Source organism: Equus przewalskii, chromosome 14 (genome assembly GCF_037783145.1).
Source record: "Equus przewalskii isolate Varuska chromosome 14, EquPr2, whole genome shotgun sequence".
NCBI classification, from domain to species: Eukaryota; Metazoa; Chordata; class Mammalia; order Perissodactyla; family Equidae; genus Equus; species Equus przewalskii.
Genome location: NC_091844.1, coordinates 71,444,275 through 71,471,509, shown reverse-complemented (window position 1 = coordinate 71,471,509; position 27,235 = coordinate 71,444,275). Strand labels below are relative to the sequence as shown.

The 27,235-nt window shown below is 35.7% G+C and overlaps 1 protein-coding gene across 6 annotated transcripts in view; it reads right to left on the bottom strand.

The window, feature by feature from the left end:
* ATAD2B (ATPase family AAA domain containing 2B) overlaps positions 1-27,235 on the bottom strand; it is a 156,408-nt gene that overhangs the window by 28,018 nt on the left and 101,155 nt on the right. For 4 of the 6 annotated variants that reach the window (XR_011526666.1, XR_011526665.1, XM_070574333.1 and 1 more), the window contains exons 19-22: positions 21,897-22,082; positions 5,072-5,207; positions 3,344-3,540; positions 160-319 (exon numbers count right to left, since the gene is read on the bottom strand). Coding sequence is in view for 4 of the 6 variants with exons in the window: in XM_070574333.1 (XP_070430434.1) it covers positions 160-319; positions 3,344-3,540; positions 5,072-5,207; positions 21,897-22,082 (679 nt within the window). In the remaining 2 variants the exon portion in view is untranslated. The remainder of the gene's footprint in view (positions 1-159; positions 320-3,343; positions 3,541-5,071; positions 5,208-21,896; positions 22,083-27,235) is intronic. The other 2 variants (XM_070574334.1, XM_070574335.1) reach the window with 1 other exon arrangement.

The window sequence follows — 27,235 nt, the reverse complement described above, 5'->3', positions numbered from 1 at the left end:
TTTAAGTATATTATTAGTTCCTCATCAAGAAGATTCTAAATACAATAATACATCATTAAAATTAATTTCTCTGTCTGAAACATGTGCACACTTTAGCATTCACACTTTAAACTATCTTTTCATTGGTCACCAAAGTGAACCTGCCGAGTGCATCCTTACCTCCTGGGTCCTTATCTGGATTGTACTCTAAAGCATTGCTACAGATGAGGTCAATATCTTTCAGGAAATCCTTAGCAGTCAGGTAATTATGCTTATCAATTTTAGTTATTACTGTTGATAAATCCATTGGTTCCTTGATCACTTCAAGATAATCTGAAACCTAAAATAAACAGGATATTTTAATGAAAATTACTTCTGGTACTTCATATGATCTATTCATAAAAACACAAAATGAAACCATACAGTTATTTAAAAATTAAATCTAAATATCTAAGAAATAATTACAGATAAGGATAAAATTATAGAGCAATTTATGCTACTAAAGTTACTATGTCATAGTTTCCATGAAAAGCTTCAGTTTCAAGACATATCCAAATCAACTATGAAATGTTTCTCATCTTGAAATACGAAACCAATTGTGCCAGGTTTTTTAAAATTCTTTAGACATACCTGAGAGAGAGTGTGTGGGTAAAAGCACCCAATTAGCATCAATAAATGTTACTGCAAGAAGATTTTTTTTTTAAAGGAATATGTTCTCTGGTGAATCTCTTTAAAACATTTAAACAAAAATTTTCTTTCTTTTTCAGTTTTACAGAGTGAATCGTTTCATGGAAAGTGTTTTCTGCTCCTTTGGAGTCATTACAAACATTTTGAGTCAATTACATAACAAAAATAAGTACTGCTTTCATGACTAGTAAAAGATTTGCTGGACTTGTCCCTAAATAAATCTACAAGCAAAAAATACACTTTGCTCTATGTGCTGATTTTCTGGGAGATAATCCAAAATAGGATACAATAGTCATGATTTGCCCAATAAATTGTATGTTTTATACTGCTTGACCAGGAAGAAAGCTCTATCATCCTATTTATCCATTGCTTTCTCCAATGCAAACTCAAATCAAATAATTAGGTCTGATATAAAGGCATGCCTTAGAAACATCTAATTAGTTCAGGACCAAATTCTGGGGATAAGGTAACTTCTGCTTTATGACACTAAAGGGTAGTTCTCTCCACTGCTAATGGCACTGGCGCTTTGATAGTTTTTAGTTTACATACATAAATGCACATATATATTTATATATATCTTATATATGTTTTTAAAATTTTAGGTAGGTGTGTGTACATGTTTTAGTTTATTTTTCAACCTCTAGGAGCTGAGAAGCCAGTCTACTCCTTATAGGGGAAGTAGTGGAGCTATACTGAACAAGCAATAGTTCAAAAGATACTGGTTGGATCCTTGGCTCTGGCACTTGGCCCACCTTGTATTATACGTGGAAAATGTTTTATAAACTATAATGCACTATAAAAATTTATATTATTAAAGACTATAAAATTTTGGCACCTATGCTTAATTTTAAATTCAACATTCATTTTCTAAACTTTTGTTTTCTTTGCAATCTGCTTTGGAATTTGATAAGGTTTTTAGTCATTTCAAATTCATTATTTGAATATAAATTTCTGTGTTTTAGGTTATCTAAATGTTATCTTGCTGTCCCCTCTCAACCCTTCCCAGAAAACCCTATGTTTTCAGCTTTAAGAGCAGACAAAGAACCAGTAGCAGGATGAACCTGAGAAGAAAGAACAAAAGAGGAAACAAGAGAAAACATAACTCTTAAATAAAAGTTTTACCTGACCAACATCTTCTATCCCCTTCCACTGCCTTACCATCATTTATAAAACTTTTACTCTTAGCACAGATGGCATTTGAAATCTGACAATGTCTTCTGGTTAGAAAGAAAAAGAGTCTTCCCAGGCAAAGGGAAAATTGGTTTACTCCCAGCATGGGAGGTTGACTTGGGGGCAAGCCCTTATCAATTAAGTGTCAGTCCCATATCCAATTTGAAATAAGCATTTAAAACAATCTTTAAAATAAGCTGACAGTTTTAAGATTATCTGAAAACACTATGAGGAAAAAAAATGCCCCACAAATATAAAACGATATATATTAATTGCAAAAGCAAACTAGGCAAGTCCTGTCATTCCAGTGGGAAAAGATATAAGGTAGTCATGATGTAATGTAAAGAACGTGGGCTTTGAATTTTTAAAAAACTTTTGAGTCTTGGCTATGTCACTTGCCAACAAGCCTCAGTTCCCTCAGCTGCAACTAAGAAGAATAATAATGACCTTGCGAGGTTGTTAAAAGGATCAAATGGACAAAACTATGTATTATGGATGAATAAACAAATAAAAGTATAGATAGTCCCTTTATTCCAAAAAAAAAAGGCAGAAAGAGATATTTTCAGACTTGCCCAGGCAAAAAACTGTATTGCTAGCTCATTCTTCCCAGTTATAGATGAGGTAATGGTTCCAAAGGAATCTGCTCAGGTCCAAAAGTACAGATTTCACAATGAGGACACAACATTAAACTCTGAATCATTTCATAATTCAAATTTTTTTAAAAGATGAAGAAAAAAATTAAAACTAAAAACATCAAAGTTGTTCAAACATGGAGTCTGAACTATAACAAGAAAGCCAGAAAGACTGCATTGTGTTCATCCACACACTATATTATCCCAGGATAAAAAAAGCAATAACAAAAAAATGTAATCTACAGTATTATAGTAGATTCCAAATGGAAAATTTCTTTTCTCATCATCACAAATCATGCTCCCACAAGGACACAAAACAATACACATAGAAAGTGAGAAATTTTCCACTGGGAGCAGAGAAAACCCTTGAAGAGAAAAATCATTTTAGCTGCATAGGATGTGCTTAACTTCAAATAGCATCTTAGTATAGGCATTCTCAAAATATGAAAGACAATTTCATGTTTCTTAATCACCTCTTTCAACGAGGTATACATAATGTGAAAAATGCCAATATTAATTGGTATTGATTGGTTAATACCAATATACTTTTTGACAGCAGGATTTATCCTGGAATAAAAATAGTCTAGTATGGATATCTCACTAACGTAACTTTTAATTCTCTTCTTAAACTGAAGAGTAAGAGATCACAAAGATCAATACTAATTAAGAGGACTTATACAAATTGGACACTACTTCATCCAAAAGTCACCAGATGTTTACTGATGACATTGGTAGTTATCACATGGATTAAAATTTTACAGGCTAGGGGTAATATTCATCCATGCCTTTGCTTTTTTTCCTTCCAAAAAAAGATGTCAATATTTTTTTCTTTTAGCCAGTTCAACTTCACTGTTTGCACACTACTGAAACAAGACCTCTTCAATATCCACCGGTTTGCTGAAGATGTGAAAGCGTTTATCTGTGGCCAGCCTCTTGGTTACATCCCTGAGAAACAATCGCAACTCTCTTAAAGTGTTTTCCTCCTGGTCCTCCATCCGGATTTTTTCTGATTCTGATAATTGACGAGGTGGAGAAGGTAGTGCAAGAGGAAGTACTTCCATGGCACAAAGACCTAAAGAAAATGGAGGAAAATGTTAAGCTTCCAACATGGCAGGGCCAGGACCTCAATTACTTTTCTGGCATTCTCTCAAAATGTTCTTTTAAGAAAAGAAGAACTCTAAATATATGTGAACCACACAAATCCAGCAAGTAAAAATTTGAATGGAAACCAAAAGTATGTTAGAGAACAGCTTTACTTTATAAAATAACTCACAATTGGACTCCTTTAAAGGGCAAATGATATGATTTTAAATAATCTGATTTTGAAATATTATTTACATGCCACTTATGAGAAATATTTCAAATCAAACATAAATATCTTCAGGCGAAGTAGTGTATACCGATTTGCTTAAGTCAACCATGCTTAAAAACGGCTTCTCAAAACAGAGTTGCTTTTATATAAATGAAAGTGAAATGGGCAAGTAACTATTCTTTGATCCTTCCCATTTCCAAAAGAATTCTGATTTTAGACAAGTCTCCTACCCTCGTATTCTTAGTACAACACAGTAGGGACAGTGAACGGCACTTGCAGGGAGCAAAAAAAAGTAGGAACTAAAAAAAGAATCCCCAAAACATGGAAAAGATGGAAAATCCAGTCAAAAATGTTACATATAAAATCTATGGTATTCACTATCTACCCTAAAACAAACAAAAAAATCTTCTTAAAAGGTAAAGAATGAGTATGGAAAAGCAAGGACATGGCAGGGATGGGAAATGTTAACATTCGACAAGAACAGCTACAAGAAATGTACAAGACAGAATGAGGGGAAAGAGGCTTAAAATTTTGTAACAAACAGGACTGCTATTTTCTAGAAAAGGCTGAAAGATTAAGCAAGGGGATCTCACCTTCTATGAATCTTCAAGATTAGGAAAAGAAACTCTCTTTTGAATGACTTAGAAATGCAGACCTTACTTAAGCCAGGGGACTGAAATCTGACAAATTTTGAGGCTCCTCTTATTGCTATGCACCCAAATCCAAGAAAACTCTAATGCTTAAAACAAAGCCATGATAGATTTCCAAGTGCCTAGCATAAGATATCTAACATAATAGATGCTCAATAAATATTTCAAAAATTAATCAATAAATAAAATAAACCAGAAAAGGCAAATATGTTCTAATCAGCTCTCGGTCCATGAAACCTACCGAGCCCACAAAGCAGTCAGCACAGCACCTGGTGTTCACAATGACTGTTCAATCCTCAGTACCTACAGTGACCAAAACAGCAGGAAGAAGGCTTTTGTCCTTTGACTTTTTGAGCCTCAGAATGTGAAATCTACCAGAGCACTTGAATTGAAGTGATAAGAATACTTCATTGACAGTCACCTATTAGTAAAGCTTTAACAATGAGGCTGTACTTCCCAATCTCCTAGAGTCAGGTGAACACAATGGCCACTTCCAAATGAGTCCATCTAAAGATAAATAGAACCTGAAAAACTGTCGTCACTTCCACAAAGAAATGGAAAAGAAAAAAAAAAGACTCCAAGAAAGGGCATTTCTTAACTCCCCCTAGCCCCCATTTTGCTAAATGCTTTAGGTACTTTACCAGTGTGTTTCCTTCGTGGTGGAGCCATTGATGCCTGATTGAGAATCAATTCTTGGAAAAATTTTCTTCTGTCTTCTTCAATAGGCCTTTGAATATACAAGACCTCTTCATACTGTATTCTAAAGATACATTTAACCTGCACACAGACACACACACAAAGACATTAAATATATAGAGAATTAAAAGCTTATATTTATACCAAATTACAATTTCTTCAACCTCCAGTACCATTTTCAATGTTCATTGAACATTAATGCAGGATAAGGGTTAACCCAGTCCTAGGCTATGATTTGAGAGATTCAACTTCATGGACTAAACAAAAATGGAGGGGCTGGCCCCACAGCTGAGTGGTTAAAGTCCCGCACGCTCCACTTTGGCGGCCCAGGGTTCACGGGTTCGAATTCCAAGTGTGGACGTACTCCACTCATCAGCCATGTTGTAGAGGCATCCTACATACAAAATTGAGGAAGACTGGCACAAATGTTAGCTCAGGGCGAATCTTCCTCAAGCAAAAAACAAAAGAGGAAGATGGGCAATGGATGTTAGCTCAGGGTGAATCTTCCTCAAAAAAAACCACAAAAAACAAAAAAAAGCCACAAGAATGGAAGAATGATCCAGTTGCCCAAGTCATTAATAAACTACACTATATCTGGGACAGCCAGCAGATAATAACAAAAAGGAGAGTTGATTCTAATAATCAGATGGTACTAATCTCAAAGAACTTTTGCAAAAGAGCTGAAAAATAATTACCTAGAATCTACTAGAGAGACCTGGAAGGACGCTAAAAACACTGCTTTCTCTTACGCTTTTCTGTGTCCTTCCTATCCACTGACTTCCTTTCCTGGGCTATTTCCATACCAAGTCTATACCACTGTAGCCTCTGGAATCCTGGTTTCACTGCAGATAAACTATACCTTCAGTCTCTTCACAGAATGCTCCAGAATGACACCACCTTCCAAGCAAAACTCCCAAGCAAAACTAAGCCATTCATGCTCATATCCTTCAGTTCCTTCCAGGTAGTGATTACCTACCTCTATAAATTCACCTGCTCTATAAAGACTTTCACCCTAGATGTCCCCCTTGCAAGATATGCTGTTTAAACACTTTTAAACCATCCACATTTGTCTACACATTTTATTTAATTTACGTTTTTCTAGAAGTTCTATTTTCCACTTCTAGACCCCAAACTCCCAGAGAACAGAGACCATTTCTTATTCATTTGTTCTCCGATACCTACCACCATGCCTGGTACATAGTAATGCTTAATAAGCATGTACTGAATGAGTAAAGTTTGTGATTTTGTTCCCCAGCCCATATCAAATTGGAAACTGCAAATAAAATAGGGAAAAGGTCACTAATATGGAAAGAAGTACCAACCATGACAGTGTGGAAATACTGGATTAAAATTCAAGACATCAGATTTCTGGCCCAAATTGAGCCACACATTTGTGGGAAACTTTGGGTAATCCATTAAATTTGTCATGTCTAACCACTTACTGAATTGAAGACTATGAATTGAAGACTACAAATTGTATAAATATCATTTCAATCAATCAATATAACAATGAGGTACTGTAGGAATCCCTCACTTTACAGGCGAGGAAACTTGGGCTTGGAAAGGTTTAAGTAATTGGCTTAAGTCACAAAGTGAATAAATAGATTAGACTAGATTATATAATCTCTAATGGTCTTTTCTAGATCTAAAATTTTAAGATAGAAAAGAAACAATTACTGAAAAATAGACATCAGAATTCAAAATTTGGATGGGGAATTACTTACCTCCCCTCAAAGCCAAATCCTTTAAGAATTTATAAAATTTTGTGTCCTCTTTTTTTTTTTTTTTTTTTGCTGAGGAAGATCCACTCTGAGTTAACATCTGTTGCTTCTTCCTCTTCCTCTTGTATTTATTTTTTTCACTTGAGAAAGATTAGCCCTGAACTAACATCCGTGCCAATCCTTCCTCAGTTTTATATGTGGCTCACCACCACAGCACAGCTGATGAGTGGCATAAGTCCACGCCTGGGATCCAAACCCACAAACCCAGGCTGCTGAAGTGGAGCACACCAAACTTAATCACTAGGTCACGGGGCCAGCCTCTGTGTAATTTTTTAGTAGACTACCTTCATGTACAATTCCCTCCACTCCTTTGATCTACACTTCACTGGCCCTTCTTCGAAAGTTCTGGCAAGCAAATTTACCACTAACACCCTCTATGTGCTAAATACCATGTCAGACACTGCAGTTATAAACCTGAAGAAAATATGCGTACTTCCTGCCATCAAGGATCTTAAGGTTCTCAGAGGAAAGCATTAAGATACCAGGTCAAAAGTGTCATAACAGAGGTATAGAGAAACATAGAGGAGATCTTCCAAGGGGTATGGGTGAAGACACATTAGATGAGATATAGCAGAAACAGCTAACATTAACTGGGTCTTGAAAAATCAACAGAACGCAATACCCTACAAGTATCAGGATTTTATTCAAAAGTAGCAAAACATTTAATTTCAGTTTTAAATACTCTTCCTTCTGATCATTTTTCAACATTGTATTGAACTTGTGAGTATAAAAGCATACCAAGAGTAAATCTACAATAGTCTCAACAGTCCTGCCAGATTATTACCAACAGCTTGGAATCCGTCGTTTTATAAGTAGGCTAAATTATTTTTCTTTAAAGTTACTCCTAACATTATCTTCTGACATTCCCAGCCTCAAACTTCACGCTGCAACAAGACATGCCTTGTATAATTCCCCGAACAAACTGCTCTTTCACACTGGTCTTTATACATGCTATTCACTCTTTCCTAAGCCATTTTTTAACTCTCTACTCAAGCGAATGTTTTCTGGGTGACGCTTTCTCTGACTTTCCCAGATACACTTCAGGCATACCTTCTGATCTCTCATTAAACTTATTTTAAGTTCAATGATTTTTAGTAATTCAGTTGTGAAACCATCATAAGTCAGTTTTAGAACATTTCCACTGCCTCCAGAAAGTTCCCTCATGTCAATGTGCAATCAATCCCCACTTAGACTCCCAGCCCAACAACCACTGCTGTCTCTAGAGACTTGCTGCTTCTAGATATAGGATATCATACAACAGAAGCCTTTTGTGTCTAGCTTCTCTCACTTAACGTAATATATTGAAGTTCATCCACATGGGAGAATATCAGTAGTTCATTCCATTTATTGCTAACTAGTATTTCACTGTATGTACATACACCATTTTGTTTCACTCATCATCAAATAATGAATATTTAGGCTGTTTCCATATTATGAATAATACTAGTAGGAACATTCGCATACAAGTCTTTGTGTGAACATATGGTTGTAGTTCTCTTCTGTAGTTACCTAGAAGTGGAAATGCTGAGCCATATCCTAAGTTTATGTCTAATATTTTAAGAACTGCCAACTTTTTCAAAATGGCTACAACATTTTACAATTCCACCAGCAATATACAAAGACTCCAGTTTCCCTACATCCTTGTCAACAGTTGCTATGTCTGTCTTCTTGGTTGGTTTTTTTTTTTTTTTTGAGGAAGATTAGCCTTGAGCTAACACCTGCTGCCAATCCTCCTCTTTTTGCTGAAGAAGACTGGACCTGAGCTAACATCCATGCCCATCTTCCTCTACTTTGTATGTGGGATGCCTACCACAGCATGGCTTGCCAAGTGGTGCCATGTCCACACCTGGGATCGAATCAGCGAATCCCGGGCCGCTGAAGCAGAACATGTGAACTTAAGTGCTGCACCACCAGGCCCGCCCCATCTTTTTGATTATAGCTATTCTAGTGGTGTGCAGTGTTATCTCATTCCTGAATGACTAATGATATTGAGAATCTTTTCTCATGCTTATTAGCCTGAGAATATATATACTCTTTGGTGAAATGTCTATTCAAATCTTTAGCCCATTTTTAAATTGTAGTCTTCTTTTTTAATTTAATTGTGGTAAAATAAATAACATAAAATTTGCCATTTTAACTACTTCAATTATACAGCATGTGGCATTAAGTATATTCACATTGTTGTGTAACCATCACTACCATCTATCTCTAGAACTTTTTCATCCTTCCCAACTGAAACTCTGTACCCATTAAACACAAACTGCCCACTCTCTCCCTTTCCCTAGGCCCTGGCAACCACCCTTCTACTTTCTATCTCTGTGAATCTGACTACACTAGGGACCTCATATAAGAGGAATCATATAATATTTGTCCTTTTATGACTGGCTTATTTCACTTAGCATAAAGACTTCAAGGTTTATCTTTGTTGTAGCATATGTCAAATTTTCCTTCCTTTTAAAGCTAAATAATGTTACACTGTATGTGTTGCCACATTTTGTTTATCCATTCATCTGTTGAGAGAGATTTATATTGCTTCTACCTTTGGCTATCGTGAACAACGCTGCTGTGAAGACGAGTATACAACTATCTGTTCGAATCCCTGCTTGCACTTCTTTTGGGTATAGACTCGGAAGTGGAATTGCTGGATTATGTGGTAATTCTGTTTAATTTTCTAAAGAATCACCATACCATTTATTTTTGACAGAGGCCAATTTTTCATTTCCACCAGCAACACACAAGGGTTCCAATTTCTTCACATTCTGACCAACACCTGTTATTTTCTGTTTTTATGATAAGAGCCATCCTAACAGGTATGAACCTGTATCTCATTGTGGTTTTGATCTCCATTTCCCTAATGATTAGTGATGTTCAGGATCTTTTCATTCTCTTTTCGGCCATCTGAGTATCTTATTTGGAGAAAAGTCTATTCAAGTACTGTCCATTTTTGAATCGGGTTATTTGTTGTGTTGTTGTTGTTTAGTTGTAGGAGTTCTTTATATAATCTGGATATCAATCCCTCATCAGATAAATGCTTTGCCAATTTTTTACCCAATTCTGTGGGTTGTCTTTTCACTCTATTGATAGTGCCCTTCGATGCATAAAAGTTTTTAATTTTGATGAAGTCCAATTTATCTATTTTTTCTTTTGTCTTTTGTTGCCTGTACTTTTGGTGTCATAGCCAGGAAATCATTGCCAAATCCAACGTTATGGAGCTTTCCCCCTATGTTTTCTTCTAAAGGTTTATAGTTTTAGGTCTTATGTTTAGTTCTTTGATCCATTTTGAGTTAATTTTTGCACATGGTGTAAGATAAGGATCCAACTTCATTTTTTTGAATGTAGATATCCTGTTTTCCCAGCACCACTTGCTGAAACAACTATCCTTTCCCCAATGAATGGTCTTCACCTTCTTGTTGAAAATCATTTGATGTAGTCTTATTATTATGTTGAAGGAGTTCTTAATACATTCTGGATATCAGTCTTACCAGATATGTAATTTGATATATTTGAAATATTTTTTCCCAGTCTGTGGCTTGTTTTCCCATTTTCTTAATGGTGTCTTTTAAATAAAAAAGTTTTTAATTTTGATAGAATTCACTTTATCAATTTTTTTCTTTTATGGATCATGCTTTTATATATTATACAACTACAGCACTTCTGATAGTGTATTATTTTTTCCAGGTCTCTCTTCCCTCTAAACTTTAAATTCTTGGAGAACAGTGGCTATCTTTTTGTTTTTCACCTGTGTTTTTTTTAAGGGAGGATTCATTTTTAATGCTATCTTTTTTAAAAAGATTTGCGCTGAGCTAACATCTCCTGCCAATCTTCCTCTTTTTGTCTATTGTTTCTTCTCCCCAAAGCCCCCCAGTACACAGCTGTGTATTCTAGTTGTAGGTCCTTCTAGTTCTGCTATGTGGGACACTGCCTCAGCATGGCTTGATGAGTAGCGCCATGTCCATGTCCAGGATCCGAACCAGTGAAACCCTGGGCCACCAAAGCTGAGCCACAAACTTAACCACTTGGCCATGGGGCTGGCCCCTGTTTTCACCTGTTTTATTCATTCGTTCATTCAACAAAGATTTACTGTACTAGAAAAGTGTACGTGTATATATGTATCTATGTATGAGTATTGTGTGTATGTACACATACAGAAACTGTGTTAGGCAGTTAACACACTGTGAATTGAAGAGTGAAGAAAACAGACACTGATCTGCTGTAAACAAATGCAGACTTACTAGTTACACTACACTGTAGAGAACAGGCACTTAATAAATTTTTGATGAATGAACAATGGTCTTAACTTGATGAACATAAAACTCCATTTCCCTGATCACTCATCAGCCTAAGCATCACAATATCCAGAAACCATCTCTCCACAGTCTGAGAGAGTATAGGGCATTATAAGTGCATGACCTGTGGAATCAGAGAAACCTGGATTCAAATCCTAGCTTTGCCATACTAGCCATGAGACCTTAGGCAAGTTATTTTACCCCTGTTGGCCTTGGTTTCTTCACGTGTCAAATGGGAAAATAATAATAATACTTATCTTATTGTACAGTTAAAAAACTTATGTTAGATAATATTATAATTGGCTTATATAGGGCCTGGCACATAGTTGCATAAATGGCAGCAATTCTTTTCTTGGCAAAATCTTTTTGTTTCACCTCATCTATTAAAATATTCGAGTTGTTAGTCCCCAGTTTTGCAGGTAGAGTTCATGAAACCTCTGTAATAGGGAAAATTAAGGGTAAAAGAACTCAAGATCTCAAAGAGAAAAGGTGTGGAAAACAAGGTCAGAAATGAACCTAAGATAGCTTTCACGAATAAAATTTGCTTTCCTCAAAGCAAAATGGGTAAAAAATTCATTAATAAAAATAAACATTAACATTTTATATATGTTAAAATAATTAATGTTCATTTACTATCCCTGTTTTAACTAAAAAAAGACTTGCAAGGATCTCCTTCCTCTTAAATTTTAAGAATCATCTAACTGTTTTTATGACCAAAAAATTAATACTAAGATATTTCTCTTGTATATATGATCATTCTTCTGAGTTTTCAATACCCCTACTTGATTTTTCTACTTAAGTTATTGACTTTTACCTCCCAGGTCTCACCATAAACTGAGAGACACAAAATGACATGAAAGCAAGAAGACAAAATCCTATATGTAATCTTTACTTTCATCAGCATGGCTGAGCAGCTATTTCTTCAGAATTCATTTCCAATATACTACATTATATCATCTTGAGCCTGCCCGTAATAACTTAATACCAAAGCGTATACTATGAATCTCTTCAGAAATATAAGCGCAATTCTTTCTGACCAAAATTTGCTTTCCTTCCTGTAAATATTTCTACTTCTGCTTCCTCATTTAAATGTTTCTTTTTTATGCTCAACCCTCAATTCTTTATCTAACTCTCCTGAAGAGAAGTAACTTGCAATTCTCATATCTCTCAACTAAAATTCTCCAACTGTTCTCCGGAAGGGTCTACAGGGTCCACGGAAGTAAATTTACTTACACCAGATGCAAAAAAGGAATTAGGCTGGGCAGGAGTTACTCAAGGCCTACGTGGGGACTCAACGGTTAATTCCTTTTTCCATGCAACATTTACTAAGCAATTCCAGTGTGTCAAGACGCAAAAAAGTGAAGGCCAGTAAGACAGTCCCCTTCTCTCCAAGAGCGTGTGGTCCAGGTCAGAGACTCTCAAACGTTTTTGTCTTGAGACTTCACCAAATTCTTAAAGATTACTGAGGAACCCAAACAAGCTTTTGTTTATGTGGGTTCTATCTGTCAATTCTTATGTATTAAAAATTAAAACTGAGAGGGGGCGGAGCAAAATGGCGGGGTGAGCTGACCCGGGATTCTCTCCCCTCCAAAATACAACAAAAGATTGGAAGAACTGAATTTCAGAGAATAAACATAATGCCAGCTCGTTAGAGACCTACAATACCAAGAAGGCGGAGATCATAAACCTTGCTTACACCCTCGGAGGCGCTGGAAGGGTAGGAGAGAACATTGCTCCCTCCCCTAGAGTCTGCAATCGCTGCGTCGGGGGTCGGGAAGGAGTGAGGGAGGGGCCGCGTGACCAGGGGATCATCCAGGACTCCTGCCGCCGATTCAGTGGAGACCCGCTGATGAGGGGAAATCTTCTGTCCGTGGGGACCCTATAAATCAAGGGCCTTGGGAGCTTGGGAGACCAGAGAACAGAACTGATCTGAACCCAGACTGGCACGTGTGAGGAACAGCGCACACCGCCCCCCCCCCCCCCTTCCAAGCCAGTGGGCGCAGCCATCTTGCCCCAAGGCGGAGAGCTCATAACACGCAGCTCTTGACCCCCATCTAGTGGCGAAAGGCTGTAACTGCAACTGAATTCTACCACCATGCGAAAAAACTGCTCCGCTACCATCCACCAATTTATAAAAGCCCCAGACCGAAGGAAAACAATAAAAACATAGAATTAAGTCCTGAGGACTTGGAATTAGGTAAACTAAGTGATAATGAGTTCAGAGCAGCTATAATCAAAAAACTCAATGAGGTAGAGAGAAAGATAGTGAAACAAGCCGAGTTCTGGAGTTACTTCACAAAAGAGATTGAAATCATAAAGAAGAATCAAACAGAATTACTTGAGATGAAAAACACAATGGACCAGATAAAACAGAATACGGATTCCCTGAATGCCCGTGTAGACAACACAGAGGAGAAAATTAGCATAATCGAAGATAGACAGGCTGAATGGCTCCAGACAGAGGAAGAAAGAGAACTAAGAATTTTAAAAAATGAGGAAAATCTCCTAGAGATAATGGATTCAATGAGGAGTAAGAACATAAGGATCATAGGAATTCCCGAGAATACGGAAAAGGAAAATGGAGCAGAAAGGTGCTTAACAAAATTATTAAAGAGAACTTCCCAAATCTAAGGATCGACAGAGAAATGTGTGTAGAGGAGGGTTTCAGATCTCCTAGATTTGTCAATGTAAAAAGAGCTACCCCATGGCACATACTAGTAAAGTTGGCAAAAAGGAATGATAAGGAAAGAATACTCAGGGAAGTAAGGAAAAAAAAGAGAATAACCTATAAAGGAGCCCCTATCAGACTGTCAGCGGATTTCTCTACAGAAACCCTACAAGCTAGGAGAGAATGGAGTGACATATTCAAAGCTTTAAAGGATAAAAATCTTCAGCCAAGAATACTCTATCCAGCAAGAATTTCCTTCAGATATGAGGGAGAAATTAAATCTTTTCCAGACCATCAAAAGTTAAGGGAATTTGTAACCAAAAGCCCTCCATTACAAGAAATCCTCAAGAAGGCTCTCATACCTGAAAAAAGAAAAAAGGGAGAAAGGGGACACAATCCACAGACTAGGGAGACCGATGGATAGAACCAGAACAGGACAGCAAATATTCAATTATAGCATCAGGGTAAAGGTAAGGAAACTACCAAAACAAGGACGATCTTAGCACTCTAACTACCAATTAATAAGACAAGTTGGAATAAAAAATGAAAATAATTATTTAGGAGGGGAAGAGCAAAGGGTCTAAATCAGTATTGGTCAAGTAAGTAAGAGACCACCAGAGAATAGACTATATTATACACGAGATTCTAAATACAAACTTCAAGGTAGACACTAAAATAAAGTACAGAACAGAGTCACAAATCATAAATAAGGAAAAATCTAAGAAACCCAGCATAAGAAATTGCAGTATTAAATGGGTAGTCTAAAGGAAATAGGAAAAGAAACGCAGGAAAACAAGATAATGAGCGACAGATTGACAGCACTAAGTCCACATGCATCAATAATCACTCTCAATGTGAACGGATTGAACTCTCCAATAAAAAGACACAGAGTGGCAAAATGGATTAAAGAAGACGATCCAACAATTTGTTGCCTCCAGGAAACACACCTCAGCCCCAAGGACAAACACAGACTCAGGGTGAAGGGGTGGAGGACAATACTTCAAGCAAATAGCAAGGAAAAAAAGGCAGGTGTTGCAATTCTCACATCAGACCAAGTGGATTTCAAAATAAGACAGGTAAAGAGAGACACAGAGGGACAATATATAATGATCAAAGGGACACTTCATCAAGAAGAAATAACGCTTATAAATATCTATGCACTCAACACAGGAGCACCAAGATTCATAAAGCAACTATTAACAGACCTAAAGGAAGATGTTAAAAACAACACAATAATAGTAGGGGACCTCAACACCCCACTCACATCAATGGACAGATCATCCAGACAGAAAATCAACAAGGAAATAGTGGAGCTAAATGAAAAACTAAAACAATTGGACTTAATAGACATATATAGATCACTCCACCCTGAAAGAGCTGAATACACATTCTTCTCAAGTGCACATGGAACATTCTCTAGGATAGACCATATGTTGGGAAACAAGGCAAGCCTCTACAAATTTAAAAAAATTGAAATAATAACAAGCATCTTCTCAGATCATAGTGCTATAAGGCTAGAAATTAATTACAAGAAAAAAGCTGAGAAAGGCACAAGGATGTGGAGACTAAACAACACACTACTGAACAAGCAATGGATCATTGAAGAAATTAGAGAAGAAATACAAAAATACCTGGAAACCAACGAAAATGATAGCATGCCATACCAACTCATATGGGATACAGCAAAAGCTGTATTAAGAGGAAAACTCATCGCAATACAGGCATATCTTAACAAACAAGAAAAATCCCAAATAAGCAACCTTAAAGCACACCTAACTGAACTAGAGAAAAAAGAACAAATGAAGCCCAAAGTCAGCAGAAGGAGAGAAATAATAAAAATCAGAGCAGAAATAAATACTATTGAAACAAAAAAGGCAGTAGAAAGGATCAATGAGACAAAGAGCTGGTTTTTTGAGAAGATAAATAAAATTGACAAACCACTAGCCAGACTTACAAAGAAAAAAAGGGAGAAAGCTCAAATAAACAAAATCGGAAATGAGCGAGGAGAACTAACAACAGACTCTGCAGAAATACAACAGATTATAAGAGAATACTACAAAAAACTATATGCCAACAGAATGGATAACCTAGAGGAAATGGATAAACTCTTGGACTCCTACAATCTCCCAAAGCTCACTCAAGAAGAGGCAGACAATTTGAACACACCTATCACAAGGAAAGAGATTGAAACAGCAATCAAAAACATCCCAAAGAATAAAACCCCAGGACCAGATGGCTTTCCTGGGGAATTCTACCAAACTTTCAGAGAGGATTTAATACCTATCCTTTTCAAGCTATTCCAAAAAATTAGGGAGGATGGAACACTTCCTAACACATTCTATGAAGCCAACATCACGCTGATACCAAAACCTGACAAGGACACCACGAAAAAAGAGAACTATAGGCCAATATCACTGATGAACATAGATGCAAAAATTCTAAACAAAATTTTGGCAACCAGAATTCAGCAATTCATCAAAAGAATCATACATCAGAATCAGGTGGGATTCATACCAGGGACACAGGGATAGTTCAACATCCACAAATCAATCAACGTGATACACCACATCAACAAACTGAGGAATAAAAACCACATGATCACCTCAATAGATGCAGAGAAGGCATTTGACAAGATCCAACAGCCATTTATGATAAAAACTCTGAACAAAATGGGGATAGAAGGAAACTACCTCAACATAATAAAGGCCATATACGACAAACCCATAGCCAACATCATACTCAATGGGCGAAAACTGAACGCCATCCCCCTTAAAACAGGAACAAGACAAGGATGCCCTCTATCACCACTCTTATTTAACATAGTACTGGAGGTCCTGGTCAGAGCAATCAGGCAAGAAAAAGGAATAAAAGGAATCCAAATAGGGAGGGAAGAAGTGAAACTCTCGCTGTTTGCAGACGACATGATCTTATATATAGAAAACCCTAAAGAATCCATTGGAAAACTGTTAGAAGTAATCAACAACTACAGCAAAGTTGCAGGGTATAAAATCAATTTGCATAAATCAGTAGCATTTCTATACTCCAGTAATGAACCAACAGAAAAAGAACTCAAGAATACAATACCATTCACAATCGCAACAAAAAGAATAAAATACCTTGGGGTAAATTTAACTAAGGAAGTGAAGGACCTATATAATGAAAATTTCAAGGCCTTTCTGAGAGAATTGGATGACGACATAAGGAGATGGAAAGACATTCCATGTACATGGATTGGAAGAATAAACATAGTTAAAATGTCCGTTCTACCTAAAGCAATCTACAGATTCAATGCCATCCCAATCAGAATCCCAATGACATTCTTTACAGAATTAGAACAAAGAATCCTAAAATTCATATGGGGCAACAAAAGACCCCGAATTTCTAAAGCAATCCTGAGAAAAAAGAACAAAACGGGAGGCATCACAATCCCTGACTTCAAAACATACTACAAAGCTACAGTAATCAAAACAGCATGGTACTGGTACAAAAACAGTGCATAGATCAATGGAACAGAATTGAAAGCCCGGAAATAAAACCACACATCTATGGACAGCTTATCTTTGACAAAGGAGCTGAGGGCATACAATGGAGAAAAGAAAGTCTTTTCAACAAATGGTGCTGGGAAAACTGGAAAGCCACATGTAAAGGAATGAAAATTGACCATTCTTTTTCACCATTCACCAAAATAAACTCAAACTGGATCAAAGACCTAAAGGTGAGACCTGAAACCATAAGGCTTCTGGAAGAAAACGTAGGCAGTACACTCTTTCACATCAGTATTAAAAGGATCTTTTCGGACACCATGCCTTCTCAGAGAAGGGAAACAATAGAAAGAATAAACAAACAGGACTTCATCAGATTAAAGAGCTTCTTCAAGGCAAATGAAAACAGGATTGAAACAAAAAGACAACCCACTAACTGGGAAAAAATATTTGCAAGTCATATATCTGACAAAGGCTTAATATCCATAATATATAAAGAACTCTCGCAACTCAACAACAAAACATCAAACAACCCAATCAAAAAATGGGCTGGAGACATGAACAGACATTTCTCCAAAGAAGATATACTGATGGCCAATAGGCACATGAAACGATGCTCATCATCGCTGATCATCAGGGAAATGCAAATCAAAACTACACTAAGATATCACCTTACACCCGTTAGAATGACAAAAATATCTAAAACTAATAGCAACAAATGTTGGAGAGGTTGCGGAGAAAAAGGAACCCTCATACACTGCTGGTGGGAATGCAAACTGGTGCAGCCACTATGGAAAACAGTATGGAGATTCCTCAAAAAATTAAAAATTGAACTACCATACGATCCAGCCATCCCACTACTGGGTATTTATCCAAAGAGCCTGAAGTCAGAAATCCCAAAAGTCCTATGCACCCCAATGTTTATTGCAGCACTGTTTACAATAGCCAAGAGGTGGAAGCAGCCTAAGTGTCCAGCAACAGACGAATGGACAAAGAAGATGTGGTACATATATACAATGGAATACTACTCAGCTGCAAAACAGAACAAAATCATTCCATTTGCAATAACATGGATGGACCTTGAGAGAATTATGTTAAGTGAAATAAGCCAGCGAGAGAAGGATAATCTGTGTATGACTCCACTCATATGAGGAATTTAAAATTATGGACTAAGAACAGTTTAGTGGATGCCAGGGGAAATGTGGGGTGGGGGGTAGGTACAAAGGGTGAAGTGGTGCACCTACAACATGACTGACAAACATTAATGTACAACTGAAATTTCACAAGATTGTAACCTATCAATAACTCAATAAAAAAAAATTAAAACTAAGAACATTCCAAATTATATATTCATTAAAAACCCATTACATTAGGGGCCGGCCCCGTGGCCAAGTGGTTAAGTTCGCGCACTCCGCTGCAGGCGGCCCAGTGTTTCGTTGGTTCGAATCCTGGCCGCAGACATGGCACTGCTCATCAAACCACGCTGAGGCAGCGTCCCATATGCCACAACTAGAAGGACCCACAACGAAGAATATGCAACTATGTACCGGGGGGCTTTGGGGAGAAAAAGAAAAAATAAAATCTTTAAAAAAAAAAAGTGTTAAAAAAAACCCATTACATTAAAAAACATATTCCTTTGAAAAATATATTTTTCAAAATATATATAAAATAAAATGTAGAGAGAAAGGTGGCATTCATTGTTTTACATTTCTTCAAATCTTTTTAATGTCTGGCTTAATGAAAGACAACTGGATTCTCATTTCTGCTTCTGCATTCAATCTGTTACAATATGTTGTTCTGACTGAAGTACATGTGGAAAAAAACCTATATTCAAGCAGATATATGGTTGGAAAAAACAGGAATGTGACAAGCCCCTGAAAGTCTTTGAAAACAGCTGATCTAGAACAACGATTTCCAAATGTTTTTGATCAAATACTTTATCAGTAAGAAACTTGAAAATATCCCCTCCAGTATACACATATTTATTTAAATATACTATTCTACTAATATTATTTCTATTATAAAACACACACAAAATATTTAAGATAATATGAAAAATAAAAACGAACAGAAGTTCTAATGTTTTTCTCAATATCCCACTGCATTGTCTTGAGTATAAACTTACTCTGGGGACTACTGGATTAGGAGAGAGATATACAAAGAAACATTTACAAGAGAATGTTAAAAGGGCTCTATAAGATGGGGTTGTCATTTTGTCCCACAGAAACAAAGTGGCTTTATACTCCTAATAAAATATTTGTCTCATGGTGACGAATTCTTTTTGGTTTTGTCCTACTTTTAAAAACTGAGTAGAGAACATTTTCTTTTCATTTCTGAGTTTATTTTCTAATAACTCGTTTATTACAGAAGATTTAGAAAATATAGATAAAATGAAAATTACTACAATCTTAATGTCCTGAGATAATTACTATTAACATTTCTGTTATTAGTTATATATATATAAAATATATAATATATACTTATTTCTATATAAACTTGGGTAATACCATACATACTGATTTATTACCTGCATTTTTAACAATATATGCAAACATCTTTTCATGACATCAAATATTTTCTACATCACTATTTTTAATGGTCTCACTGTGTTTCATAGAAGGAATCTACTATAAGTTAACCAACCCCCTACAATAAGACTATTACAGTTTGTATTCTATGGAGAAAGGCTATGATAAACACTCTTGTATGTTTTGTGTTCTTTCTTCTGCATATCTTCATGTTTGTCCATGAAAAACACTTTGGATAATTACCTATAAATACTGAGCTAAAAGGTATACACATATTTAAATGTATTACTATGGTTTTCCCTGGAGAGAGTTTATCCAACCATTTTTTATATTTGCCTATTTGATAGGTTAAAATATGCACCTTACCGTTAACTCATTCATCATATTCTCTTAAATACATTGTAGTAACTAGCCATTTCTTTCTTTCAGAATCACTTGGCTTTCTGCCACCCCTGTCCCCATTTCTTCCCTAGATCTGGCACCGTGCTTACCTACAGTTACTTGGTTTGCTACTCTCTATGCTTTTCATTCATTCACCAAATGTTTATCAATATGTGCTAAGTATTATTCACTATTATCTCGGTTTGTGACCTAAACAAAGCAAGCATTCTAATGGCAAAGCTGAAATTAAAACAAAAGGCTTGGGGACCGGCCAGGTGGCGCAGCAGTTAAGTTTGTACATTCCGCTTCTCAGCGGCCCGGGGTTCATGGGTTAGGATCCCAGGTGCGGACATGGCACTACTTGGCACACCATGCTGTGGTAGGCGTCCCACGTATAAAGTAGAGGAAGATGGGCACGGATGTTAGCTGAGGGCCAGTCTTCCTCAGCAAAAAGAGGAGGACCTGCAGTAGTTAGCTCAGGGCTAATCTTCCCCCCCAAAAAAAACAAAAGGTTTAGGGGTAGAGGAGGATTTCTTAAGAAAAATTATCATAAAACATGTTATGTAATCAGCAGTCTGAGAGAATTTCCATAATCTTCATCCCACAAATGTGAATATCCATGATACCTTTAGTAACTACGTGGTAAATAAAGGCAAAGAAGAAAGAAGAAAAAGGGGGGAAAAAGAGCTGAAATTTCAGGATTCAATGTTAGTAAATTTCTATTATTTTAACTACTAATTAACACAGCATTCTACCAAACCTTATTGCGCCAATGATAAAAAACATTCTGATTAATAGTCGCCAAATAATATCAACTTCTGATTAACTAAAAATGAATTATCCTACATTTAATACACTTTTCTTACAAGAGTAGTAAGTTGTACAAATCCACTTTAGCAAGATAGCTAACAAGCTTTAAAACAGAACAAAAGAACTCAGTAAACAGATATCTTAATCATAAAATTCTACACAGTCAAGATTTATATTATAAAATTAAAACGTGACTCTTTTATATGAACTATGTTGTGTGGGTAAAATATTTCTAAGCATTTCTAAAGGAGATTACTAAGCTCAGGGTATTAAAACAATTTTTTAAAAATCAATTTCATTCACATGAGTTGATCTACTACTTTTTTCTGAAAACAACTGTGATTTTACCTTTAATTCTAATATATTAAATATGAGTTGGATTGGACTTAAAAGCTAAATATCAGATTTGAAAAATATGCACAATACTAATAATATTCACTTAACATGATGCTACCAATGAAAGAACTGAAAGGTCAAATCCCACCAGATAATCTAGCAGACGATAAGGATGAGAATGACAACTATAATGTAACTGACAATGACACAGCTACAACCTTCTTAGTAGGTACTATATATATATCAGGTTCTGGTCTAAGCGTGAATTATCTCAATCTTCACAAGAAGACTGAGGAATATATCACTATTATACCAAAAAAGAAACTGAAGCTTCAAACATTAATTAACTATAGTGAGTCACACAGCTAATAAGTGGTACAACCAAGGCATGAACCTTGACAGTACTGATTTTATAGTAATTAAAATGTGTAAAATTGACAAGGTCAACTATTTTAAAACAAAGTAATACGGAAAGATAAATATTGAATCAGTTCTTACCTCTTCAGGCAGTTCACTGTACATGGTTTCAGAGGTAGACAATAAAAATATAGGTGAAAATGATGGTATATCTTGTAGCAATGTCAGAAAAGTTGCTCTCACAGTTTCACTGACAGCTTCCCACCAATCACCAATGTGAGGCATGTAAACAATACTAGGTACTGTTCTTCGAGCTTCACGAAAAATCTAATTAAGGAAAGAACTGGTATTAAAAATCCAAATTGATGTTATTCTAAAGTCTATCTAGTAACCCCCAAATACATGAAATACGTCAGGCCTGTTACTGTAATTGTTTTCAGCCCAGATATTAAGTTGTTCAAGATATGATGCATAAGGCTTACATACAGCTTCTATCTACCCTTGCTCCACCTAAAAAAAAGAATTTTCTTGCCATTTATTATTCCTATTCAGTATATATTAACAGTATAAAGGTAGCAAATTGCTCCACTTACATATCACATAAAGATAATAAAGCAAAACATCACTATAAAATTGCTGCAGATAAAGAGATAAACATGCACCCATATGTCACCCATATCAGAGTAATATCAGTAAGCACAAAGAAGAAGAAAAGACACAGTTTACATGTTTGTGCACAGTGCCTAAAATCACTCAACATACGGATTAATAAATATTTTAACCAAGATGTACCACTCTAGAGCTTAAAATTAATGAACTAACTGTTGCACCACTTGTTTACCTCCCATTACCTTAAGTCAATCTTCCATAAAATAGTCACAAAATACCCTTTCATCTCTAAAAAGCAATAAATAAATTAGCAAAAAGCTATGAGACACTCCCATTGTCAGAAAATACGAAATAAAGTTTCCTCAGGTGTTAAAAAAAAAGAGTCCTAACCACAGCTTCAGTCGCACTCTGCCAACACACGCCAATAAGGAGCAGGTTGGCTATTAGTAAGCTGCTAAGCAGAACTCCTGCCCTTTACATACACATCAACAACAGCTCAAAAGGCCATCAACAAATTCTCGCAGATTAACAGGACATCTCTTCAATACTCTTAACAAGTATAGGAATAAGTACAAAAATCTGACTATCTATCTTCACCTTAGTTTGAGAATTCTATTTCTAAAATTCTCTATTTTCCCTTATTCTAAACACATTTCAATTAACCTGTGTAATGTGCAAGATACAGAATTAAGAATCTAATATTTAAAATGATTAGGATTATCACAACGCTCCTAAGAATCAAAAGGATTATTTTTCTTTAAGGAGTAAGCCTACCACTTGCATGAATTTTTCAAATACTGCATCTGATACAGCTTTAAACCTCCTGTGTAAAATAAAGTGCATTGCCAATTTAACAATAAACCAGATCAAAGATGTGCAAATAAAACGTTTCCCCAAAATTGGAAATGTAGATGTTATGATCACTCACATCAAAAGTAATATTTGCTCCTTCCCTTTAACATTTGCATATCCACCAATCCAGAACAGTTGTACAGTACAACTCCTTCAGGATTCTCAAATTTTGACCTTTTCTGCAAACACGCACCCTCTTATCCTGGATCTTGAAAATCCAAGGATTATTGTTTTCCAAAGTTCTTGCAGAAGATTCATAAGAGAAAAATAAGCATAAATATTGGCAAAGGAAGGAACCACACAGGAGCACAAAGGCAAGTGAGGCATTTTATTCCAAAAACAAAAATTATTACATGCCACCTAAATCAGGCATGGTACGTGGAAGACAGTGACCGGCGCCTTTTGTCGCTTTCCAACTCCCACTTCGTGCTGGCAAAACTAAGGAGAGTCAGCAAGGAGAGAAAGGTGATTATACGGAAAAGACTAACAAGCTATTTAGCTTACTGAGAAACCTCACAAAACTAACCACCTAATTCAGCCATGCAAGTTACCACATGCCCAGGGAGAAATGAGAAATCATGCCTTTAAAAAAATGAAATTTTGCCTTTTATTCTACTACTTGTAGGTTAGGTTTTCTAGGAATATGTGCTGAGAAGATCTAGCTGCTAACGAGTATCAAAGAGTATGGGCAAAGCAAGAGAAGGTTAAATGATAACAAAAACTTAGAGCCAAAAGTTAAAGAATACAGTACTGTAGGTGTTTTAAACTTATTTGCAAGGCTGAACTAGATATATAAGCATCACCAACTCTAAAAAGAGTTGAGGATCTTTTCCTATTTCTCTCCTCTTTTCATCCAATCCCCTCAAAATTAATGAATTGAACATGATATTCTATTGACCTTTTTACTTCCAAAGACTTTAGAAAAATATCTTTATTAGTAGAATTTTTTTAATTATACCTTAAAACCTAGAGGAGAAAAAAAAAACAGAAAAAAAGAAAAAGTATAAGACAACATAGAAAAATAAAAAGGCTTAGGCTTTCTGGTCCACGAATATCTAACTACCCAAGTGAGAATTAACCTAACTTTACGCAATACGAATATCCAGGGAATATTTTCAAAATTTTTCTCCTAAGCCTTTAAAGGAAAAACATCCTTAATGTCTACAAAAATTTAAAAGCATTACTAAAACCAGTTTTATTTTTAATGCCTTATTCCATGTTATCTCAGAATACTAAAACAAACTTTCATATTTTCTTTAAATAAACAGTCAAGCTGTTCTACTTCTCCAGTTTTTGTAATGAAAATTCTAAAAGAATAGAGTCTGAGAATAGCATTTAAAAATTCAGAAAAAAGTTTAATCCTATTGTGATTTTTCTATAAGGTAAAAACAGCTCTTCAGCAGTTTGCTGGTAAACTTTTAAAGTTGAAGAATAAGATAACACTCTGTGAAATCAATTAATCAGATAATTCAGAGTAGAAAAATAAAGCCTAGTTTTAGTGAAGCGGCAACTGTCTTGGGAACAAGTGATGCCATTTGATAACTAGAAAAATACTCACCTACAGGGTGTCTTGGATTGGTGGATGTGCAAGGTGTAGTAGAAAACAGAAAAACTGTTATAGAGAAAAAAAGACAGTAGGCCAAATTACTGAACCAACCGTTTCAGAATACCACTGACATGACCAGCACTCTTGCACAAATAAAATGAACAAACACCAATGTATGTGAACTGTTCATTTTGATTCTTTAAACAATATAGTCTATTTCCTCTGACCTCTTCTTGCCCCAGACATCATGGTCTCTTATACAACTAAAATTTTGTTTTAAGTTTCCTTATTTAAAAAGAAAACCACAAACTACTTCCTCTGAATATTAAAGATATGAAAGGCAAAAATCAGGCCACTGAAGTTAGAAGTATCCACACAAGTAAGCACTAATATAAATTGTACCTACATTTACAAGAATTCTTATCATCTCTGTCAAGTCAGTACTTTAGCTGCCAAATTAAAATGTTCAGTGCATGAACATTTACTATATTTTAAAAGTTAAGAATATACAGCCACAACAAGCCATTCTCTTTAGAAACTGAAAACAAGAATAATTTTAAGTGCAAATGTGAATGAAGCAGAAAGCTCCAAGCAGTACAGCTTTCACTTTCCTGAAAGGGGCTATACAAGAAAAAGGGAAATGACTTTTGTCATTAATAAACTTCTAGCATTTGTCTTGGTCATGTTACAGTATTATGAATGTTGTAAAATTATAAAACATAGGTCAAAGAAAAATCTTGGGGGCTAAAATATTCTCAACTTTTATAAAAGTTAAAAAGCACTATTAAAATAAGCTTAATTCCTTACACCATGCTAACACAAAATATTAAAATAATATATCCGCCTTACTGATAAACTTATTTCCATATACATCACTATACTCCATTTACATTCTATTTACCTAGGATTTATTGAGCATCTCTGTGAAAAGGCTGCACTGTCTGGGATCTGAGGATTCAGGATTCAAGAAATAAGGTGTCCAATTTCTTTTCAAGCATATAAAATCAGCCTATTATAAAACACAACTATACTAGAGTTTCTGAACGATGGTTGTAATACAAATTAACATTTTATGAAAATTAACTCATCCGAATTCCTTTTCTGATATCTTCACTGCCTAAAAACTTCAAGAATTTCAGTAAAGGTGATACACTCTGGACCACGATAATTTAATTTGCTTACAACTTAAAAAAAAAAATTTTGTTGTTTGTGATAAAACACAAACCCATGTGCAAAAACACAAGAGCATCCAAAGTATACACAGACTATCGTGGAGAAATCCAAAAATCCTTATGTGCAAACACAAGAGCATCCAAAATACACACACAGGTAAGTAAATTATTGCCTTAATGCTACTTAACCAAAAAGGATTTCCCTTGAGAATTTCCAGATATAATTTCTTTCTGGGCAAACAAAAATACTTAAATTTTCACCAAAGAAAACAAACAAACAAACAAAACCATCTTATTGACCATTTGAAATTATTCATAACACCCTACAGTACCCAAACTCCAAAGCTTTTAACAGACAAATTTATCTTTTCAATCATACTTCTGTATTAATGAAAGATATAAAATACAACACATGCCTCAATCCTTTTTTTCCTAAATCAATGGTAGAAATAATACAAGAGGCAAAAACATACATTTGAAGATGTCAGAAACGGGGAATCATAGTTCTTTTCTTTTTTTTTTTTTTTTAAGAATGTTAATAGATCAGTTTTCTACTACAGATACTAATAGCTCCTGCCTTGTTGTGGGGCTCAATAATTACTTGTGACCCTAATGGAGAAACTATAAATCTTTCAGGCTACACCAGGGTTTTCCATTCTCCTTCCAAGACCTATAGAAGTCTACGAAATGCTCAGTAACATACATACATACATACATACATACATACACATCACACACACACACACACACACACACACACACACACACTTTATGAACTCTGGCATTTGTTTCAGCAATAAATGTCTTAGCTAGTAGTGTCCAGGGATCAGCTAAAGCACTACATCTCAACGTGTGATCTCCTAAAGAGCTAGAATAGGAACATCTGGGATGCACGTTTAAAGAGCAGATTCCTGGGGCTCATCCCAAATTTAATGAATCAGAATCTCTGGCTGTGGAACTAGGGAAGCAGAAATTTTAATAAGCACCCCCCAGGGGATTCTTATGCACACTAATCTTAAGAAACAATGAGAAAACCCTACAATAGACACTAACTCCTCTACCATTTTTCTCCCAATTATTAATCAATAGCTAAGTCAATCTCAGAAGGAGAAAAGGAAGTTTCATCATTTATATGCTTGTGTGTGGATATGCTTTAAAGAACAGACATACAATAAACATCGTCTCCACAGTATAAAGAAGTAACAAGTAGGGCTCTTCCACCATTCCAGCTTCTCACACATATAAATACAGCCCTGTAGATGTGATTTAAGACTTCTTTCCTTTAAGACTGACTTTCATGT